The sequence below is a fragment of the Passer montanus genome, unplaced genomic scaffold, assembly GCF_014805655.1.
Source record: "Passer montanus isolate IOZ18808 unplaced genomic scaffold, ASM1480565v1 scaffold34, whole genome shotgun sequence".
NCBI lineage: Eukaryota > Metazoa > Chordata > Aves > Passeriformes > Passeridae > Passer > Passer montanus.
The window spans coordinates 3,228,449-3,252,091 of NW_024368152.1; the positions used below are offsets into that span (position 1 = coordinate 3,228,449).

General features: G+C 36.7%; 1 protein-coding gene across 2 annotated transcripts in view; it reads right to left on the bottom strand.

Moving 5' to 3' along the window:
* The window catches only part of SH3YL1 (SH3 and SYLF domain containing 1), a 48,351-nt gene that overhangs the window by 17,584 nt on the left and 7,124 nt on the right, over positions 1-23,643 (bottom strand). The window contains exons 1-9 of one of the 2 annotated variants that reach the window (XM_039715587.1): positions 17,875-18,015; positions 17,248-17,358; positions 16,107-16,220; positions 15,544-15,608; positions 12,792-12,904; positions 9,237-9,365; positions 8,251-8,395; positions 7,516-7,588; positions 6,747-6,803 (exon numbers count right to left, since the gene is read on the bottom strand). In XM_039715587.1, coding sequence (XP_039571521.1) covers positions 6,747-6,803; positions 7,516-7,588; positions 8,251-8,395; positions 9,237-9,365; positions 12,792-12,904; positions 15,544-15,608; positions 16,107-16,220; positions 17,248-17,358; positions 17,875-17,899 — 832 coding nt within the window. In that variant the 5' untranslated portion in view covers positions 17,900-18,015. Of the gene's footprint in view, positions 1-6,746; positions 6,804-7,515; positions 7,589-8,250; positions 8,396-9,236; positions 9,366-12,791; positions 12,905-15,543; positions 15,609-16,106; positions 16,221-17,247; positions 17,359-17,874; positions 18,016-23,643 lie in introns of those variants that run through there. The other variant, XM_039715588.1, reaches the window with a different exon arrangement.

Sequence of the window (23,643 nt, forward strand, 5' to 3'; positions counted from 1 at the left end):
GAAGAAAATACTATCTAAAGCAGTACACAGCTTTGAAACAACATATAAAGCATATATTCCAGATGCTAAAGCATTCATCTGTATCTGTTACAATGGCTTCAGAAAAGACTTCAATCTATACTATTTAACATTTATATGCTCCTGTGAACGATATATTTTTTTAATTCTGTGTATCAGAATTATCACCCTAGTGGTGCTTTATACTTAAAAAATACATGTAGATTGCATGGAATTTTTCTGTGCTTTAGCTCTAATTTCCCAATTTTTATTCGAAGCCATTAAAAATGCCAAGAAAAAAATGTTGTTACCCATGCCAGAGTGGCTGGTTCATGCTTAGCACAACAGCTTTCTGCCCACGCATGCACACATATATCAAAGACCCCAATTTCATTCTAGCATGTCTGACCTCAATCTCTCTGTGCCTTGTTGTATTTTGAGTTATCTGATTATATGCATCAAGTTATTTGTTTCAGTATGACCAGTGAAGGCCTGCATGCTGCATATTTTTCTCTCAGCTTGCCACAATATAAGCCATAAGCAGCTTGATTATCTGACTTATCACATTCATGATAGTAATAGTAAAATCCTAGTAAAAGTGAATCAGGGATAAAAATAGTCTCAAAAATAATTTCCTGGGATTTCCTGGGTTTCCTTAGTATTAAGAAAGAGCTCATAATAGCAAGAAAATTAATACTGTGAGGGACCACCAGATGGATGTTTTATTTTTCACGTAACTAAATATAAACATGTCACAAGTCTTGCCATGAAAAATACAAAAATAGACCAAGCTCAGCTAAAACTCTTAAAACAAAACAAAAACACCCATACTTTAGTTTACCAAATTAGTAAACAATGTTATGAAGGATCATGGCAGAAACATTATATGTCTCACTTTGTAATTTTTTTCTAAAACAAATACCTATTTGTCACACTGAGCTTATTGATTTTATAGTTTATAATCTGCTAAGAGTTTCTCATCAAATTATAGTATTGAAGGAACAGATTACTGCACAGCTTAATGAGGGTTCTTCCTTACTATAGTTCTACATGATCCTTCAGCAAATCTCTTCCTTTCTTGGAAAAGGAGTAATTCATAAACTGAAGAATAAAAAGTGGATTTTTTTTTCCAGTTTCAGATACACAGCATATATCCACAACACCTAAAAGAGTATGTACACATCTGATTTTATTGTGTTTTTATAGATGATTTAATTTCCAGTTCAAAAAATGCATTTTGCTAATGCATTTTTCCCCTCACTGTGAACCACAGAGTCTTCCTCCATCCTTAAAAACCAGAGGTTCTGGACTCCTTCTCCATTCCAGGTCCATGCAGATATCAGATACAAAAAAACCATTTTATAATCTTACTTAACTAAAAGTTAAATGCTTTTGATTCCATTTTACTACAGTTCAAGTTGGCAAAGGAAACTTCAGAACGATGAAAGCATTTTAATCCATCATGTTGATCCAGAACAGGCAGGAAGAAACACATAAAAAAATATTGACAAGATCCTAGAAAGGCAGACTTGACATATATGCTTTTTAACAACAAAGGAAAAGCAAAAATTCAGGAATTACACTGAGAAAAAGTTAGTCTGAGATCACATATCTGATTTTGTTTGTTTGAAAACTCATTAAATATTTTTACTTTCTTGCTGTGGTGCTTAGTCTTAATTACAATAAAAATGCCCAAGTCAAAAGTCACTCATCAAGAGGAGATATGGGCACACTTATATTTCTCTTGTAGCACAGCTGTCAGATTTTTTTGTCAGTGGGCATATCCAAACATGGAATTGCACAGTGAATATAAATAGTTGCATGTTAGATTTCCAGTTAAATCTGAGTTCCAAAATAGTACTGGTTTTGTTAAACCTAGGTTAGGAAATATATATATATAAAAAAATAAAGTGATTGCTTCAATACATATTTACCAAAGCAAGCCTATTTTAAAGTTGCAAGAACATAGAGTGATGGTCTCTTTCAGCAGTTCGAACTAAAAATTCCATTTTTTCATTATACTGTGTTAAGAAAGCTCAGCACCACACATAAGTAGAGGTACTAATTAATGCAGAGACTGCTAGAATGGCATCCATGCTCCAGCTTTTATTTTCTTTTCTAAGTTTGATCAATATTATCCTAGAAAGCAGTAGCTTTCAATATAACAACATAACAAGTCAGATGTAAACTGAACTGCAGAGCAGGTATGCAAGTAAAATAAGTGAAACAGGAGGACAGGAGGTGAAATCACATGCAAAAAAAAAAAAAAAGTTTTTTTCCTCAGAAGAGGTCTATGAATTCTTAGTCCATATAATTATGTTGGCTTAGTTAAAGCATTTGCAACTGGCCACAAAGAAATCCATACTGTACTAACAAAGGCAAATTCACATACAGACCCTCCATTTTTCTTGACGAAATACACTTCAGGAGGCATGAAAATCTGTCTTGGAATTCTCTTGGGAAGCAGATTTTCACAGATCTACTGAACCATCTGGCATTCATAGATTACCTAAAGAAACACTGAGATCATCTCTAAATTACACAGAAGTGGGCCAGGCCTGATTCCTGGAGAACTGTAACCATGAAAAGCAACAGCTCTGCTGCCTTTAGTTAACACAAACCGAACTTACCACCTCATGGTACCACCTAATCAAAAAGGGTTGATATTGCCTCAGTTGTTTTAAGCATAGATAAGGAACACTCAATAAGGTTTAAATAAATAATTAAATAATAGAAAATGTAAAGAATGGAAATTAGTGCAAATTCATTAGAGCTTTTAAGAGCCCAAATCTTACTGATCTCAGTGAGCTCACAGCTTAGAATTTGGTATTTGTACTATTACTTAAAATTTGAGAGGAAAGAGAAAATTACTTTTGACAAAGAGCTTATCAATCTGTTTGGCAATCAAAAGAAAGATGAAAGAAGACCAAAAATTATTTGACTACAGCACAAGTCAAATAATTGGAACAAGAGGGGAACACAAAAAAGCTCCTCTGCGTACCAAAGAGCTCTTTAATATAGTGAAGAAAGCCACAACAAATACTGTCTAAAAGCTGCAGACAAATTCATGTAGGAAGGCATGAATTTTTAATAATGAAGTTGACAAATCACTCAAATCATCATTGAAGGAAGAAGGGGTTTTTTTAGCTTCTTAAAAACAGTGACAATTTTCTCATCTGCCTCCATATTCTCATCAGTTAGTTTGATATAGCACTTCTTTCAGTATGCAAGAATATAAATATATGTCTATTGGGACAATAACAATCTGTTAATATTTTTCTTTATTTTCAAAGTGAAAGGTTTCTGCTGAGAAAAACCTAGTCAAAATTCATATTTTGGGTTTTTTTTAGATTTAATGTAATCACGTTGGGGTGTGTTGATTTTACGCACAATAGTTAAAAAGTTCAATGGCTGCAGATAATTCACTGCATTCAAAAATCCAAAGAAGAGGGCAAATATTTTCCTCAAGATAAAATTCTAAAATATTTTGTTTAGTAATTCTGGAAGGTAAGAAAGACAGTACTTCTGAAAGCAAACTAAAAAAAGAATGCTTAAATATTCAGGCTTTACAGCCACAAATCCTATGGGTTTCTTAAGCAACTCACATGACCCCTTAAAAAATGCAGACAGCATCATTACTTTGTCCAAATTTTATTATCATAAAATACTTACATTTTTATCAAAAGAACTGCTTTTGTGTTCAGTATGAGTTTTTTGTCTTACAGTATTGTAAGAATTTAAGCTCGTGGTGAGATTTGATAACAGTGAAAGCACACTGCTCGGAAGGGAGAAATTTCTTCCATTTTCATCCCCACTCCTGTCTTAAGTCTGTTTCCTGATTGTTTCAGCACCTTGGCAATTCCAAGTGATTCTTTTCCAAACATGTGAAACAGTCCTTTTCTGATAAGCTGAGCTGAAGAAAAAGTGAATAGCTAACTTCTGATTTGAACAAACTGCTTGTTATTGATTCAGTTCTCACCAGCTTTTACTAGCAGATCACTACTCCTGCTGCTACTAGTTCAGCTGGGAAACCACATACAATTTTCAGAATTGTATACCATTCAGCACTGTTAGGAGGGCAGGTAGGAAGTAATCATTTAGCCACATTTTTGGTTACTGGATGGCAAAACCCCGAGCAAAAAAACCCTACAAATCATAACACTAAGGAAAATTTAATGTCTAGGATTAGATATTCCAGTGTGACAAACTATGAACCTAATGTATCTAAAACAAATGGTCCTAATGAAATAAACTCCTGAGTCTACAATGTCCAAGTAGTCACTAAAGAATCATGGGTTGTTTGTATTACAGATGTGGTAAAGAAGTCCAAAGAATCACCCATCCAGAAAAAGAAAAGCTAAGTTGTGGTAATAAATCTTGGAAGGGCCAGTAAGTCCTTTTAGTAGATTTTACAACAAAGACGGGACAAGTAGAAAAATGAAATGCAAATCCCTAATTCTAGTAAAGGAGAAGGCACGAACTTTCATGCTCATAAGCATATCAAATTTCTTTGTTTTGTGAGTCTTCAGAAAAATGTCTACCAGTGTAGAAAATTCATACTTCACTGAATCACAATTACTGTAGCAGCTGCTAGTTTGTTGTGGTTTTTGGTTGTGGTTTGTTTTGGGGTTTTATTTCCCAGAATTGTAAAAGGTCTGTGCAATTTTTAACTGCATCTATATAAAATGTGTGGTATTCCTAAGTTTCTGGAAACATTTAAAACACTACTGAAGCTCATTTTACAACTAAATGCATTACCTTAAGCATTATTCAGTTACATGAAAACAAGCTCCTTGCATCTTAGTTCAAGTATCATGTTATCAGTTTAGAAAATAATGTTTTTCATTTATCGTTCTTCTTGCATTTGAAAAAGGTTATATTACATTACTTATCTATATAATTCAAGTACACAGCAAATAATTAAAAATGTTTCATCCAAGTCTAACTCTTTCATCTAATGAGAAGAGTTAATATTTCAACCTTTCTACTACTTGTATAACTGCTGCAAAACCAAATGCTGGTAACACAATGCCAAGTTGTCCCTTCCCCAACCAAAGGCAAGTCCTTATTACTTGCAACCCAGTTAAGCTTGTTGCTCAACATCAAAACCTACCTCCACCCCAGCCATTATACATAACACATAGAATGATAAGATTCATTCACTCTTCTATTGCTTATCTATATGTATTTTTTAAACTAGAATGATACAAAAATTTTTGAATATGTCTTTTACAGATCACTGTAGAAGAACATCTGCTGCAGCAACTACTCCTGCAATAAAGATTGACATGTATGTGCTATAGCTGCTAGGCAGCTCTGTTGAAAAAATTTGGACTATAAATAGGCAGAAACAGATCACTGACAGGAGATGTGGCCTTATTGCTCTTTCTGTTTCATCCCCCAGCATTAATACACACTTTGTGAAAGGGAGCTGTGACTCTTGACTTCAACCTTAATTGCCCCCTGTGAGAAGGAAAAAAGCTTTAGCCTTTAGAAACACAGTATTTGTATGGATTCAGAAAGCATTTGAACTGTTAGCTATGGGAATGTAATCTGCATCAGAAAGCCAAATATACCATGCCATCATTAAAACAAGATCCTACTGCCCCCAGCCCCTGCATTTCTAAAGAACAACTTGTATATTTTGAGAAACTGCTAGAAATCCCCAGTAGCAGACTGAGACTGTATCTTGATTTCAAAGAATCTTGAAAGCCATTCAACAGATGGCTCTGGAATATTTTTACCTTGTCACTTGCACCCGAATAGAAGAACAGTCCCTTCAATATAGCAAATGGGTGCAAGCTTTAGAAACCTGTTCTCAGTTGGTCAGGGCTTTGGTAAGACTGGGAAAGTTTAGTTTTAATGGCCAGAAGACCAGTTCTTCTCTCTTGGATGACAGCTATTGAGTACAGACCACTAGAGCCATCCTTGTTTTCCTTGTACAAGTCCTACAACACAATAATAAATCTTGATTCTTAGGAAGTCTCTGATCTGCAGAAATGACATTGACAGCTCAGCTTAAGATATTCCTATGTTGGCCCCTTCAACAGACACACATATAAAGAACATGTATGAAGAGAAGATATGAAAAAGAATGTAAAGACAAAACCACATATTTTATCTTAATTTTTAGTGAAAAGCTCTAATTACACTTTGCCTGAAATAGACTTTTCATTGGGATCTATTTATATGTAATATGGAATGCAAATACTGCACAGTAAGATTCTCCTCTTAAGAGCTGAAAGTGCTTTAAACATAAGAGAATCAATAGTAATATCTTTAGGGTAACACAGAGTTATTTCAGTACAAAAACCTAAAGAAGCCATGTAAATTGGTGTTTATGCCAGCATAATCAGATATCATCTGTGGAAGCACTTTTAAAATTAAAACAGGAATTATAGTACATTGCATAAAGACTTGGACAGAAGCTTGTTATATCAGCTTCCTTTTTCATTTCAATTAGGTGGTAACATAAAACAATTTTACTACTTCATGTGCATTTCTCAAGCTCACAGCTCTCTTGTGCTGCTCAGAAAAAGAACATCATTGTTACAATGTAAAGCCAGGAAATAAGATTAATGTTTATGAAATATTTTCAGGAGATCATACAAGACCTGAATCTCTTTTTAACATATGGAAGATAAAGAAAAATATCAATGGCTGATATTTTTGCATATCTTTCAAAGTACTTTTAGGACTTCTCAGATTCTGCACTGTATTTATGAAATAAGTGTAAGCTTAGTACTTACCCCCAGATGCATAATCACTGGGAAGTTCAGGATAAAGTTTGTTGGTATTCTTTTTAACTGAAAGAGTAAAAATAAAGTAGCTACTTATATGACATACTAACATATATTGTTATATACTGATCCTCTGATACAAGTTCAATAGTTATTAAATTATTGCAGTTAACTAAGAACCAGTGCAGAAGAAAGAAATACAGACTTTACCTGACATCCTTAACCAAAGAATTAAGTTAACAAGAGGAGCTGCACAGTAGTCCCTCTTTGAATGAAAGCACTTTGTTAAGACAAATTGTTAAAGAGACAAAATTCTGCCTCTTCTGCTCTACTGTAAAACCTCTAATAATTAAAAGATAATGACAACCTAAAGAGAAACTATGATTTCTAGAAACCAGAAGTTTTTAGAACTTTAACCAGCAGTTTCTAGGACTGTTATTTTTACTAAAGAAGTTTCATTGTACTGTGAGGCTCCTATATATCCAGTATCTATGAATATTTTCTTTGAATTATTACATGATTCTGTAACTCTAAAAACACTATTTCTATAGCAAATCTGTCAGAGAGAAAAGGTTTGTTAATATAAAACAAAAAACCAAATCCTTTAGTCTTTATCAGTCATGGCACTACATCAACATGCTTTCAGTGTTTGTCCAAGGAAGAGTATTTAAAATAAGTGTTTATAGAGGCAGCTGCTATAGTAAATGCATAGTATTAATTAGCTTTAATGCTCTAATTTTATGAAGAGAATTAATCAGCCATTATCAAAATTTTTCACCTGGTGGTGTAGGTCTAACAGTGGGTTTAGGTGGCTCTGGTCTGGTTGATGGTCTAGCAGGTCGGTCATTTACCTAAAGTACACAAATTTTTTAAAAACATAGCATCATATCTGGACATAGATTGTTACTTCTGAGCCTAGAAGTATGTCAAGTTACACTGAAAAAAAATAAAATTACTCTTTCTCCACTGAACTTGTAAGAACTCAAAAAGCACACTAAACACAAGTGACATACATGACACTGAAGTAAATCACCATGGGTTTAACAAAGCTGAAAGTAAATCCTTGTCTATCAGTAACATCAACATCTGTAAGAAAATATCTTCTACAGTCCCAGTATTACATTATAATTGTGATTGTTTGAATAGAAGACACAAAAAGTAGGAAAACTAAGAGTATCCAATTTGCAATCAACTTAAAAATACTTGATCAAACATTCCTAATCATCAACTCAGATTTGATAATGCGCCATTACAAAACAAGAATACACTTTGTTATTCTGGAAGATGCAAAGCAAATCCAGCAACATTCTTGCCCCCAAGAGCCTAGCAGGGAAATACTTGAACAAATGTTCCACATGCAGTAACTGACATGTGCTATGCCTTCAGTCATCCAACAGAGAAGTTAAAAATGACACATGAACACCAGCACTGGCACTAACTAAGAACATCTTAGGAAGAGGGAAAGCCTATGTGAAGAAGAAGCACACAAACAAACCCTTCTTTGTTCCCTTACAGATTTTCCTGGATTATTTTTTTGCTCTTCATTTTCATACACTTCAGTGAAGGATGCTAGAGTTTCATAAAGATCATCTGCTTGAGCAGGGAAAGGCACGTCACCAAGCAGGATGGCACTAGCACGAATGTCCTGCCCATAAAACCTGTTACCAAAAAAATAAAGATTGCACGTATTTGATTATTATTATTATTATATTTCAACTTCTAGATAAATTCACTTTGTGCAAATGCTCCCTATTTCCATCCCTAGCCTGCATTTTTCCTACGTTTTTCCTCATATACTGAGAAATGACAGAACTATTTCAAAACTGTAAATTTGAAAAACTGACCACAGCCCCCATTTTTCTGCACCACTTGGGAGGAGGAGGTGGGGAAGCTGTGATTGAAGTGGAGCCCAGTAAGATGGGAGGTGTGTGGTGGAAGGGTGTTGCTTTCTAGATTTGTTCTTATTTCTCATTATCCTATTCTCTTATTTACAGAAAATAAACTAATTTCCCCTTGATGAGGTTGGAGTTTTTTTTTGACTGAAATACCAATTGGTAAGTGATCTCACTGGCTTTATCTCAACTTATGAGTTTATCATCATACTTTTTCTCCTCTCATTCTGTTGAGGAGGGGGAGCAAAAGCAACTGGGTTGGCATGTAGTAGCTAGCTAAGGTCAACCTGCCACAGATAAAAAATCCCTAAACATTTAGTATCATCTCAATACCTATTGCAAGATGTCTACATTGAAGAAACCCTTGTCCCTCAAGAAATTGTAGCTAGCTAAGGTCAACCTGCCACAGATAAAAAAATCCCTAAACATTTAGCATCATCTCAATACCCATTGCAAGATGTCTAAAATGAAGAAACCCTTCTCCCTCAAGAAATCCTAAACTAACATAGTATGTTTTCACAAAAACCACTTTTCCCCAAGTGAATGTGTCCTAGTTAATTTTGTCACTCTACTTCCACTGAACCTTTTAGATATTAAGAGAGCTTACTTGCGATTTGTTTCTTTCCTTTCAATTAAACAGGTTCCTTCCAGAGAAACGCCTGCGAACAGCCCTCGAGATTTGCAGTATGTATAGACAGCAGCAGAGCTTCTCAGGGCAACATCCCCTTCTAAGTTTCTAGAAGGAAAAGGTTTTGGTTGATATTCTTCAATACAGTTTTCTAGCATGAACAGTAATTGTCTTTTTCTTTCAATCCTTCATTTTATTTTTACCCTTTTTTCAGACAGAAGCACAGAAAAACATTCCCTCATATGAATGCTCCCCATTAGGTCTCTGAGAGACTGTTCATGGTTTATGACTCAAAACAATCAGGGAGGCTCCAGGGTGATTTGCTGAGGCCAGGTTTACATCCTTTGAGGAGGTGAGTTTGGGTGTACAGTAAGATTCACACAAGACAGAGGGGGAGGCTGCAAGCCAGGCTTTCAGGCTGATGAGGCAAATCCTGCAAGGTGGGATGGCACCATTTATCATGGAAATTGTTCTCCCTTACACAACTCCCAACCCCTCGCTGGGGAAGGCCTGATAGGTCACAACTGACTCAATGCACTGACCAGAGAGGCAGCTGTCATGTCTGAGAAGGGATCATAAACCATCAAAGACCCCCAAAGCACCCTCAGACTGATTCCTGAGGCCTTGCACCAAAGAACTGAATGTGATGCAAAGGGATGCAATATATCAGAGCCTGTGGCAAGAGACATTGTCAAACTTCCCAACCAGGGGAGGTACCTGGGTGTTCCCAACCAGCCTGAACACATCCATTGAACAGGCATCCACTGAACTCTAAGCTTTATGGAACCCCCCCCACTGAGAAGACCAGAAGAAGAGATCAACAGAACACTGTTGGGATCCACAGAGAGGTGATATTTTTCACTCAATCTGTCTTTCTGCCACTTTTTCTCTCCTCTCTTACTCTTTTTCTGTCCTGAGGCCTTGCACCAAAGAACTGAATGTGATGCAAAGGGATGCAATATATCAGAGCCTGTGGCAAGAGACATTGTCAAACTTCCCAACCAGGGGAGGTACCTGGGTGTTCCCAACCAGCCTGAACACATCCATTGAACAGGCATCCACTGAACTCTAAGCTTTATGGAACCCCCACCACTGAGAAGACCAGAAGAAGAGATCAACAGGACACTGTTGGGATCCACAGAGAGGTGATATTTTCCACTCAATCTTTCTGCCACTTTTTCTCTCTTCTCTTCCTCTTTTTCTGTTTTTTTTTCCTCTCTCTCCCCCACTCACATTTACTGTTAAATAAAATCCATACTATTGACTTCAGCATATGGTCTCACTTGCATCTTATTTGGGCAAAGGCATCTCCGTAATAATTATAATAACTGGATCTTAACAGCCTCCTCTAAAAACTATTAAGCCACACTTTAATCACATTTTAAAATTATCTGATTATGTTTGGACTCGTGACTGAAACTCTATTCAATATTTCCAAATCCTCCTAGACTTTATGGTCAACACAAACACTTCAAGTAAGGCCTTACTGAACCTCAACAGATTTGGAAGATTACAGTATTTGTCCTTCACAGGATCACCTAAATATTTTAGGTTTAACGACAGTCATCTCAAAATGGATCAACATCATCGAATTGAAAGAAGGTTGCTCTGGACTTTGAACAGCCAGTTTTTGAAGAATTCTAAGGACAGAATTCGACAGACACTCTGAGCAACACAATTTTACTAATGTCAAATATTTTTTTCTCATATCCACTCAGAATCTTCTTTGTTTCAATATATGACTACTACCTCTCATTCTCTTGCCATGCACCCCTGTAAAGAACTGGTGTCTGTCTTCTTGGTGATGCCCTGTTAGGAATTCAGCCTCAGAAGGTGTTCTCTCATCCAGGTTCAATAAGCTGAGCTCCCCCAGCCTCATCATTCACATGCTGCATTTTTCTGGCCATTTAGGTAGCGGCTCACTGCACACACTCAGGTTTACAAACAACTATCTGCAGGGCTAAAACTCAATGCAATATTTTAGGCACAGTCTACAAAATGTCAGGTAAAGGGGAACAATCACTTCCCATATCTACTGGTTACAGTCCTGTTGATGCAACCCCCTACACTGTTCACTGCCTTTTCTGTCAGGAATCAACTGCTGGCTTAGCCTCACTGCCCACCAGGATCCCAGCACCTTCTCTGTAGGGAAGCTGCTCAGCCTGATAGGGGGTTCATCCAACTAAGAGTGCAGAACTTTGCACTTGTTCTTGTTTGATTTCATGGGGTTTCATGCTGGATCTTTACACTCTCTAGGTTCATTGCTCTGAATGGTGGCTCTACCCTGAAATGCACTGGCTGCAAACCCTGGTTTGGAGTCATCCACAAACTAAAAGAGTATATTTTGCAACTGCTCCTCTAGGTTACTGATAAAAATACCAAGCAGGAGAAGTCCTAGAAGAGTCTCCTGAGGAGTTCTGAAGAAATCTGGCTTCAGACTTCAACATAAACCATTTACCACTGCTCTTCTAATGTGATGATCTTCACCTGTTTGCTTGTCTTCCCACCCTGACACCTATGTCCTAGCTTGGACACAGAGATGTTGCAGGACAGTGTACTGAATGGCTGTGTAGGGTAGCTTATAGTCACTGCCCTTCCCTGATCCACAGATCTCTCTCTCTCTTCTGTGCAATAAGTATCATCCTTTTATTTTGTTAGAAAAGATTAAAAAACAGCAGTAAAAACGTCATCATCAAAAAAAGAGTAGCCATAAGGAGGCATATATTCCATAAGCAGTGTCTGAGGTAGCTGGGCTTGGTTATCCTGGAGAAGACTTGGGGCAAACCTAACAGCAGGCTTCAAATATCTAGGGAGAGGTAATCAAGAGTATGAAGCCAGGCTCTTTATAGCAGCATGTGGAGGAAGAATAAAATACTATTGACATAAATAGAAAGAAGAAATACTTTGACTAGATGTAAGGCAGGAATCATGAACAGCAGAGCAGGTTGCTCAGAGAACCAAGCAGTCTCCCTCATGGGGGATTTTCAACTGGAAAAATGTTGGGAAAAAAAAAATAAAAATTGAGCAACCTGATCTGAAGTCATAACAGACCTTGGTTTGAGCAGGAGGTTGGAGTGGCAGTCTTGTAAGGAACATTTCCGAGTAAAATTATTCAGTGATTATTTCACCTCATCCTTTAAAGTAAACAAGCTTAACCACTTAAAGGTTTAAAAGCAACTATTTGGTAAAGTTTTCATTTACTGTTAGGCAGATCTGTGGTGAAAGAAAGCACAGACCCATATGTTACTAAAAATCATAGTTCTATCATGCACAGAAGCACCTGTGCTCTTCATTGAGCCTAGCCAAACAGTCTCAAAAGGAAAACAAATCTCAGAACACTTTCCTTCTACCAGTAAATTACTTAATCAGAAAAGAAGATAAAAAGAAAAAAAAAGTGATTGGCAAGAACAATATGGCCCAGTCAGCACACAGGTTGCCTAGGCTGTTCTGTAACATATAAAAAAAATGCCACATGAATGTGGCTTTTAAAAATTAACTTCCATATATGCCTTATTAGGAAAATATATTACCCACCTCCCCAGAGGTCCAATTGCCACAGTAAGATTTCCTCCAAGTGTAAGATTTCCTCCTTTGGCAAAAGCTTCTACTGCTCTTTCATGATTCAGTATTATCACTAAGTCTGAGACCTAAAAAATATCAAATAAAAGTACTACACTTTTTTAAGAAGAAAGAACAGGAGATGATCTTCCTTTCTTGTACAGGATTATTTTGAAACAGCTTTCATGACAAAGTTGATTCTTTTTCTGCAAGGTATTTTGAATGAAAAATCCTTTCAACTACTTTTTTAATCAAATTTGATTGATTTTTTTCAAAGTGCTGATATGGTCAGTGTGTGATAAACAAAAGCTATAAGAGAAACTCTATGTTGAGTCAAAATTCCTAATTGACATTTTCTTATTTTCCATGTCTTACACAATTATGAAGGCACATTTTCAGATGTGAATTCATTTGATCATTCAATAACTAAACTAATGAAGGCAAGACAGAACTTACTAAACAAAAATTCCTGTCCAAAGAATAAAAAGCAAAAAGGATACAGGTGCTATTGATAAAACTTTATTTTCATGACAGCAGTTTTATATATCTCTGTGCATGTATATGAATTATTAATTAACTTTTTAAGACTTGAATATGAGATGTAGTCAGTTGCTTCAAGAACCTATTAAACCTAATAATTGAAGAGGTAGCAATATACCCAAGGACTACTGCACCTGATCTTTCATCTGAAGGACTTGACTGAAAGCCAGGTTCAGAAAAAAACTTTTGACTTACCCCAAATTCCAAACAGTGACAGCAGGGAATACAAGAGGAAATACCAGATTATTTGCAAAACAAGGCTGGCCTAGAAGTATCACACACAGCATAAGAGAGGTCTTTGTTATTAGCCCCCTGGTAACCTCCACCCCATCCCAAACAAAAGATGGCTACAGGAGCAGTCTGTGAATCATCCAGGGATGGAGGGAGAACATCTGTTAGGATACTGCTTCCTCCTCTTACCCATTAAGAGGATGAATCCATTGTTAAAGAAAAGCAAATCCTGAGAAAGCCTTCAAGGAAAGCATTTATATAAATTTTAAAACTGGTCCTTAATTTGAAGTACCAAGTCACTGTGACTTCTGAAGTGTGATCTCCTTTTTTTCAAAAAACATCCATAAGTATCACCACAACTATGTCAACTATAATCTCTCCTACAGGAATAAATTTCACCCAGTTTCTAAAACATTGAAGTGTATATAGGACTAGAAGAATGCTGAAATGGGACTCTAGGCTCCTAAGTCATTCAGGTACTTCTGAGTAACATGTATTTTCTAGAAGAAATAAAAAAGATTGTGTTATAATAACGTCAGCAAGGAAACAGCATTTTGTAAGCTGACTAAAATTTCAAATGAATGGCACAGTATTACTCAGAGAAAAACTCCTCTCATAAGTAGCTTCTGTATTGCAATTATTTGATTCAGTATCAATAGGAAATGTCTACATTATCTAAAATATCAGGTGGGGATATTAAAAGAAAATTTTTCATAGATCAATTAAAACACATGAAGAGGCTTAAAAAGAAAGAAAAAAACAAACAAACCCCACAACAAAACAAACTCTGGGGCTCAGTGAACACTTTGTAATGCATTCAGATCCTGTAGTCATGAAAACCAATGAAAATCCCTTACAAAAATTAATGATTTTGTATTCACATCATCATTTAAAAAGTGCATGCAATAATGCCTGAGATCACACAGTGAACAATGAGGAGAGAATGAAATATTGATCTATTGCTCTGTATGTGAGTGCTGGCTGACTGGCTGCCAGGACAGGGTGGCTGGCAAGCTGTAGATGTACTGGGGGCTGGCATGGATCACTCAGGTCATCCACACATGGATTCTCCTGAAGAGCAGAATGCCCACTGCAAGAGATCTTTTTGGCAGTGTGTGATCACTCAGGTCATCCACACATGGATTCTCCTGAAGAGCAAATGGCCATTGCAAGAGATCTTGTTGGCAGTGTACTGTTACTCTGATTTTCTTTGGGAATCAGCAGAACAAAAGCTAAGCAAAGAGAAGGATGAGTCTGCAGGGTAGTATGGGGAAGCAGAGAAAAGATGAAAACATACAAGTGTGAAGGAGCTGTGAGGAAGAAGAAATGGGAAGCAGAGGCAGAGCGCCGTTAGGGCTCAGCTCACCAGGGTTTCTCTGAATATGAGGGGAGTCCTTTACTTAAGCATTTCTGCTGGATAGAACTGACTCCTTTTCTGTAGTATTCCTTCAGGAGAGGTATCACTGGTTCTTTCAGACTGAAGGGTCATGTCAGTAACCACAAGTGTGAGTGGGAAATGTGTGAAATACAGTAACATTAAGCAGACTCCACTTTACTTCAGTTCTTTACACTGTTTTTTGCCAGATGGAGTCCCTGTGCCCTTTAGCAAAGCATTTGACACACTATTAAGTATAGGATGCTTTTTTAATTAACTTCAATTGTCTTATATGGGGACACTGACAGGAAGCTCTCCGTAAGTGAAAAATTCAGTCTGCTAGAAGTGGGAAATCATGGAAATTAGTGTCATGTCAATTTTTTTCATCTAAATGTCTTCTAACAATTTGACTGATGGGATCAAAACCCCTCTTTTGTTTGTCTTGCATAAATGGATTTCATAATAATATTTTTGTACATAGAAATAGATTCTACTATCTCACTAACATTTAGATCTTTGCGAATGTATTTTAATTTCTTGCAAAAAAAGTTACCAACAAGTATTTCAAATACAAAACCATACCTCAATTCCAATTTCAAATCCACCACCAAGACCAGCAATTCCTATTGCAGAGGGAGCAGACCAGGCTGTTGTGCAAAACAAGATAAATTTACGGAATTTTAACCATATATTACAAGTACTCACTTCATTATTACAGTTAAAAATGCTAGCAAATTCTCTGTTTAAAACTACGTTAAAAACCACTACAATAGACTCATAATGCTTTATCCTACAGGAAAGGATTTGAGAAATACAAACCCTTACAATCTAAACAATCCCTTGTTAAAAATTATTTATCATATACTTCTTCATAATCAGATATAATAAATTTTTCTAATTAATTTTATACTATGTACTTTTATATTTCATTATTTTCCACAAAGATACTGAAAGATTTACACTCGGTCAAACAAAAGTACAAAGATTTGAAAACAGCTTTCACACCAAACACTGTCACCTGTCACCTACTTGCCTGACTCATCACATATCTCCTGCTTTATGCTGTGAAAAGAATAATGAAAAAATGTATTTTTATCTTTTTAAATTAACTTTTCATGAAGTACAAAAGGAAAATACCCACTTACTTCCATTAGGAAGACGAGCTAATACAATTCCACTTCCACCTCGAGCGGTCACCAAAAATCCAGCTTTGATAACAGACAAAACTGCAAGGCCTTTGGCTTTAGCTATTACATGAGCTGAAACAGCAAAATCATTTATTCAAGATAGAGAGAAGTTCTAAGAGAAGGGTAAAACAAAACTCAATATTTAACAAATATGAACACAAAAGTCAAATAATCAAAGCAAAAGCTGAAAGAAAACTGCAAAAAAAGTTGAACTAATAATGACACCACCACCACAGTGAACTGCAAACCCAGCTGCAGGTCACATAGCCTGTGACAATCTCTACACTGCCACAACTGCTCCGCCTGTCCTGATTAGCTTGCACAGAATTAGTTTGTTTAGTGCCACACACTTTGTGTGTGAGTACCCTTGGCAAGATGAACAGAAAACAGGCAGTGAATAGCTAACAACCATGTCTCCACAAATTTTTGGAGGAGTCCAAATTTAAATCACAGCAACACAGAGCAGCCTAACAAGCTTGTATCATTAGACAGTGTTAGTGGCAAATATCAATATGTCATCATCCTGCAAATCTTATTGCAGACCTTCCAGAACATAAAAGTTAAGGATTTAAAACCACAACCAGCAGCACCAGGTGGAGGAAGACACTAGGAGAAACACAGAGTAACAACTGCAAAAATAAGGAGGACAGCAGCAAATAAGAGTGCTGAACCAAAAGGAAAATCACCCTGATTTTTTTGCTTCAACTTATTTTCACCTAGCTAATTCCAATCAAAACAGGTATTCAAGAGCTAGAGCTCCTAGACCAGGTTCTCTCTTAAGATCATACACATGTTCTTAAGAACATACACAGGGTTGAGCATGACACAGTCCATCCATCCTGGGGGAAACCTTCCAGTGCTGGTACCTTGTAGCAGTAAGCATTCAAAAGATCTCTCCCAGTAAGTAAACACTGCCAAGAATATAGCAAACTGAAACCCTTCACTTCCAAAATATTTTCAAAGAAGTTATGTCACCCAAAATTTTCATTCATCTCTAAGTCATGGTCATTGGAAACAGAGGGAATTGGTAAAGACAGCATGACTGCAACACAAGGAGTGCTGATGGTTTTAGCTGAAACAAAGCATTTTCTTTACTCACGTGGTATGATTTTATCTGGTCCATTTCTGGAAGTTATTTCTGTAAATTCTCGTAATATTTTAGCTGCCTTTTTAGCTTCTGACTTCAGGTTGGAAGGTATAGGGTTGTTCACTGTAAAACATGAAATAAATAAATTATGGTCAATTTAGGATATCTCATATGAAAAAAACCAGTATCATTTGTATGGGAAAAGTAGTTCTTTACAAATAAAGAGTAAATCAAATCTAACAGAACATGTGAATATAAGAAGTCATTTCTGCATCAGTTCCACATTTTGTTTCTGACAATTTCAACTGAAGACTCCACTTAATAAAACACACAAGTCTGATTCTTTTATGTAATCTCTTTCTCTTTCACATGTTCAGAATCCACACTAGTCACAGCAAGGGTGTTTGAGACACATCCTTTGCTGTTCCTGTCACCATTTATTTATAGGTTTACTGCACACAAATTTGTCTAAAGCCTTTTCAATCTGCTGATACTCTGCTATTGGAATTCCTGCAGCAGCAGTTTACCTCCTACTTAAAGAAATACATGCTCTATTTTAAATCAATCTGCTAGTTACAGTGAATGCCTGATAGTTCAAGTATTAGAAGTTCTGGTGAATACCTAATGCATTCAACTTACCTATCACCTTCATGCTTTTACACATGGTCAAAGCCCCCAGCCTTCTCCACTCTTTCAGGAGTCTCAACCTTAGTCTCTCCTCAGGTAGTTGCTCCACCCCTGATCACTCTAACTGCTGTTCTCTATATCACTGTCAACTCTGCTGTCCTTCAAACAGCAGAACAGGCAACTGCTGACTCAAGAACCCTAAAAGTTTCATACCTCTTCAGGACACTTCTCTTACAGAGCTAAACATGTGGCATGTTCTGAAAGTGAACAAAATTCAGCTCCAGACCAAGAAATTTCCTTTGGAGATCTACCTCCTGTTGAAGGTCTTACCAGTATTTTCTTTCCAATGTGATCTAACATAAGCCCCTCATGTATTTCAACTGAGGAAAAAGCACAGATTAGAGATAAATTATGTGTACTTTATAAAGCTGCAGAGTACTGTAGCAAACACACAAAATCTTGAAATCTACCCTCCAAACGGACAAGACCATAAAGTCTACAGAAGTGTGTTTATTCCATTTTGATCTACTAGATCTGTTGTCACTAGTCAATGACTACACATTGTATTATAAATTACTAATATTCTGCAACATGATAAATACCATTATATGTAGGAATAGTAATGTTTCACCTGTCGATACGCAAAAAGAAGCCTTAGTGCAGTTAAAGAGATAATAGTTAGTCTTGATTGTTATATCTACTAAAATCCCTCAGTTACCTAAATTATTCTTGTTTTCCTGTCTGAAGATAACACTATTTCCAAATCTAGCAGAACCAAACCATACAACTAACACATAAATATTATTGCAGAAGAAAGATGCATCTAGTCTCACATCACATCTCTGAAAAAATTAGCGTCAGCATTCCCATAAAATTCTACTGTTCCTAAATTCACAAACATCTAAAAAATACTGTGCTTAGAGAAACAACATTCAGTCAAAAGTGGATTTTTTTAATTGGCATTCCCTGAACATTCATTCACCTCTTCACTCTGGACAACATTCCCACCTAAAACCAAGAAGGTGAGGACTAAATATATTTTGAGGCTACATCAATGAAGCTTAGAGAGCAATTCAGCTCAGACCTAGTGAAGAGCATAGCAGCATAGCCAGGATTCTGTCCCAGCTCCCTTGGCTAGACTATGATACTATGATGAGAATATTCCTCTGGTATGTTCTCCAGGCAAAAAGGAAGATTCCAAGAACAAGAGAGATTTTGAAAGCTGAATGTCTGGATTAGCTCCCCAGAGGCAGCTTGAAGCAACATTTTGTTTTGGTGAAGATGCAGCAGGTACAACCTTGGAGAGTTTGAAGTTACATCAGCCATCAGAAGGCTGTGCAGAAATATCAGCCCCTCTGGGAACAAAAGGAAATGTATAGAATGTGACAGACTCTAAACCACACTGCAGTTATCAGAGTAGAAATATTAATTCTATCTCCTAATAATCCCTTCTCTTTTCAGAAAATTAAGACAATAGTCAAGACCCTAAGTGTGAGGGGATAGGAGAAGGTGAAGCTCTAAGGGCTCAGGATATTCTGAAAAGTTCTTGGCATGTTAATTTTCTCTGACTGTTACAGTACTAAAATTGTCAAACTGCTTCAGGAGTTTTGAACATGCATTTCTTCTGGGTTGGAAGGCTTCCCCAGGCTGGAACCTGGCTACATAGCAAGGAGAGGCCAGTGTAGCTCAAATAAAACATGACTCACAATTGCCTTTGGTAGTTTAACAAACTGGGGTGATGCAAGTGTCTCCTTTATTTCTCTTGTTTGTATTTCACACTGCATTTTCAAGGTCAGAGGGCAAACATGACCAGCATGTTGTAAGAGAAAAGTAAGATTTCTGCTTCTGTATGAAGCCAGTTCCAGAAAGCAACACCATTCTGCTCAAGAAGGCACAAAGAATAAACCTAGCATATTATAATTTGTAACTAATAATTAACATTGTAATACACAGTGCATGTTCATTTGCAAAATCAGGTGACCACTTCTATATGTAGGTTTTCACTTAAGATACTTTGCAAGTCTTGAGTTTGGGAAGGGTTACCTATCCAGTCTACCCAGAACACACATTTCATGGTACTTAATTTTTCACATGGCTCAGTAAGATTAGACTGTGGTAAAATGGACATTTATGTGCCTGACCATGCAGGACTTCCAGCAAAGTGATCAAGACAATGAAAAGAAGACCTGTACACTGGAGATAAAAAATACTGGTGAGTTAAAAAACATTACTGATCAAAAGTAAGCATTATCCAGCTCCTAGATGAGAGAAATAAAATAAACTTCTGTGCTTTTCTCAAACTCTTCTTCCTTGTTTACCCATGCATTCCTTCCTGCCCTTTGCTTCTCTTTGGCTAATCTCAGAATTTGGAAAAACATCTCCAATTATTCTTCCTACTACTAGAAAAGAAAAAAAAAAGCAGCTCATATTTCATACAGATTAGAAGAGAAATTCCTTAGCAAAATCCATTGAGAAAATTAGGTGTTTTCAGACCTGAAAGTCTGCAAACAGGAATAATAGAGTCGGAAAAAACATAAAACCAGAATGCAGTTTTTGTAAGCTTTTTCAGATTTCAGATTCAGAATTGCTTCAGAAAGATTTGATAGCTATCAGAAAACACTATGTGCATGCCACTGTGCACATAGGAGGTACTATTTAATTGAAGACAATTTGAAGCTGAACTTGAGGAGTCAGCAAAAGTAACAGTTACTACCTCACTGTTCCTTCACCTCTCTGAGCAGCCTGCTCTAGTCAAGTGTTCCTGCTTATTGCAGGAAGGGTTGGATTAGATGCCCTTTTTCATTTCAGCTCCAAACCATTCTATGACTTTCTTGCACTATGATTCCAAAAACTGTATTTTGAAATACAAATTTTGCACAGAAAAATAGCATTAGTTAAGCAAATTAAAAACTAGATATTTCCACGCCAACCTTTCTAAAAGGGTTTTTTGAGGCTTATCCCCATTTTTTTGTTTTGTTTCTTGCTTGGTTTTGTTTGATTTTTTGGGTGTTTGTTTTTGGGGGGTTTTTTGTGCCACATGGTATGGGGTACCTTTATCACCAGGGAATGGAGAAACTGGAGAGACATTCATCCAGCTGTACTCTACAACAGCAAGCACAGGAAAGCTTAACTTCCAATCCTCAAACCAAGATCAGAAACTTCATTTTCTCCCTGTATCACTTATTTCCTACATCATTATTTCTTCTACATTCCTTGGGTAGCTATTTCTTCTGCATTCTTTAGGTAGTCACAGGAATTCACTCCATTATCCCTTGCTTTTTCCCTTCCTGCCACAGACTAAAGTAATGCAGGATTATTTTTCTGACTAAGACACAGCAGGTGGATTTGACAACAGCATTCTGCCAGTTACTTTGCATGTGGCCAGACTTGTGCACTTTCAGAAGCTATGAAATGGGTGATATTTCTAAACCACAAGAGAAGTACATAAGGAGGAAAAAAGGGAAGAAAAAATAAAGTGGTTGAACATGCTACCAACTGAAGAGTTTAAAGCTATACCTTGTAGAGAAAGGCGGCAAGTAAGATTTAAACTTAGACAGTAGCAAGTATGAAAATTAAAGTGACATTAACTGGCAAGCAAAAATTGCACAGAGAGGATTTAACAACAGGCAGGATGAATAAGCCACCTGATTAAGCACTTGCATGCTGCAAACCAACACAGTTACTCAAAGTGGTAACCATATGATTCCTTCCCCAGTGGCTCACTTTGAGTTCCTTTATTTACTTCAATAACGTTACCTAGATACTAAAGAACTGGCAGGATGCCTATAGGAGCCTTGAGGAACAGATGACCTGTTAAAAAAAAAAACAAAACAACAAACCCAAACAAATCCACACCCTGACCTCAATTATGTATAATATGATGCCTGATAATGCCTGGCTGGACTCCCATTTTGGTGAATGCTAGAACCACAGCAGAAGAAATATAGTTTTTATCACTGAGGAAAGGGGGAAGCTTGGCTCTCCCTCTTGGGCTATGCCACACTCAGGATTTTGTCAACAGAGTTCAGGATTATCTAAGGACAGAGTCAACAATCAACACTAACAAGGCAGTTTAATGATTTGATATAAAGTGTATATACAGTATGGCTGAGGCCTGACTCTTAACATTTAATTTTAGATCAATCAATTTCATAAAACTTTGTCCAAAGGCAAAATAAAAAAAACCCTAGTACATAAAAAAATAGCACAAATATGTCAGACAATTCAAAACTATTCACTTTAAAAAAAAAGGACACAGAGGTTTGCACTGTGGTGCAGTGGTGGCATCTGTCCCAAAATACAACAGCGTGAAGGCAGAGGAGTAAATTCTTACTTCTATTTATTTTAATCACTCTGTAAACAGACCAAATTGTAAGTGGGATTTCTGCGAGCTCACAAATTATTCCAGCTTCTGTTCATCTATCAAATTATCCTCTTCTCCCTCTAGCTTGCCTTAGGATTTAGTTTGTAAAATTAGTTCCTTAGAAATTCATTTAATATCACAAGTCTATTGAAAAAATCATATAGACACATCTGCTTTTTAACAAAAATACTGTATGAAATATTCAAACATAAGCAGAATTTCCGTGTTCCGTTTACCCCATCAATAGCATACGCAATAACCCTATAGCACTGTCTTCACTATTAGCTTTTAAGTATGCATATCTAATTGTCTGTTTTGTATTCAAGCACTGCTCAGGAAAGAGGCAACCAGGAGCAATAAGACAATAATATCTATCAGGAGGATACACTGACTGATGGATTTGGAATGCTGTGACCAGCGAATGCTCAGCTGGGAGCAAGCTTCATTTGCACTCCTGCTTGTTGTTGAAAGGAGAAGATATTGAGCATATGTGAGTCAGCAACACAAACCCCATGGGGGAATATCACACCAAAATTGATTAACTGCTTAATTTGTAAGCTGATGAGGCAAGTGCGTCAGCCTCTAATTTACATTCTGACTAACAGTAATAATTTTCTGGCTGAACATTTGGTGAAATTATCTGAGCAAGGTGCATTAAAGAATAAATAAAGCCTTTTTACTTAAAAGCTATAACTAATTCTGATACAATCAAAATTATGCTGAATATGAACAGATGAAATAAAGCCTAGTGGCATTACGAGAACCCAAACATCCAAGGTACAGTTTCAAAGAACAGATGACAAAGGGGAGACAAAGATTCACATGCAGATTTCACACATATGTTGCCCATGTATGTTTGAGCTTTGAAGTATTTGGTGAAAAGTGGTTTTGTGGGGTTTTTTGGCTACAAAAAGAAGAAAAACAATGACAAATACCTCTATGAGCACCATTCAGTGTTTGCTTTCACCTCACTAAAAAATACAGAAATAGCACAAGAATACATTAAGGCATAGCTGATTTGCAAATACCCATGGTTACATCAGGAACATCGATGCTAAAAGGCTTATAGGAACAGAGAACATTCAAAATCATGTACATTCATAAACATGAAAATTCGCATAGTCAAGACAAGTTAAAGAACAACATTTTAATGGGAAGGAGAAACCTGAAAAACAAGACTGTGCAGCACTGGAAAAGGGCCTAAACAAGAAATTTCAATTTGGCACTACAATTAAAGAGATTAATGCAATTTTGGTTCCACAAATGTGTAACAACATGATACTGTGGTAGCCACCTCCAGCCTTGGGATTCATCTGGTACTTGGAATTCCTCAAACAGCATGCCAGATGTGCTTCGTAAGCATTTGCCCAGCCCAAGAAAATGTGATGCAATAGAGAGATGTGCATGATGAGCAGCAG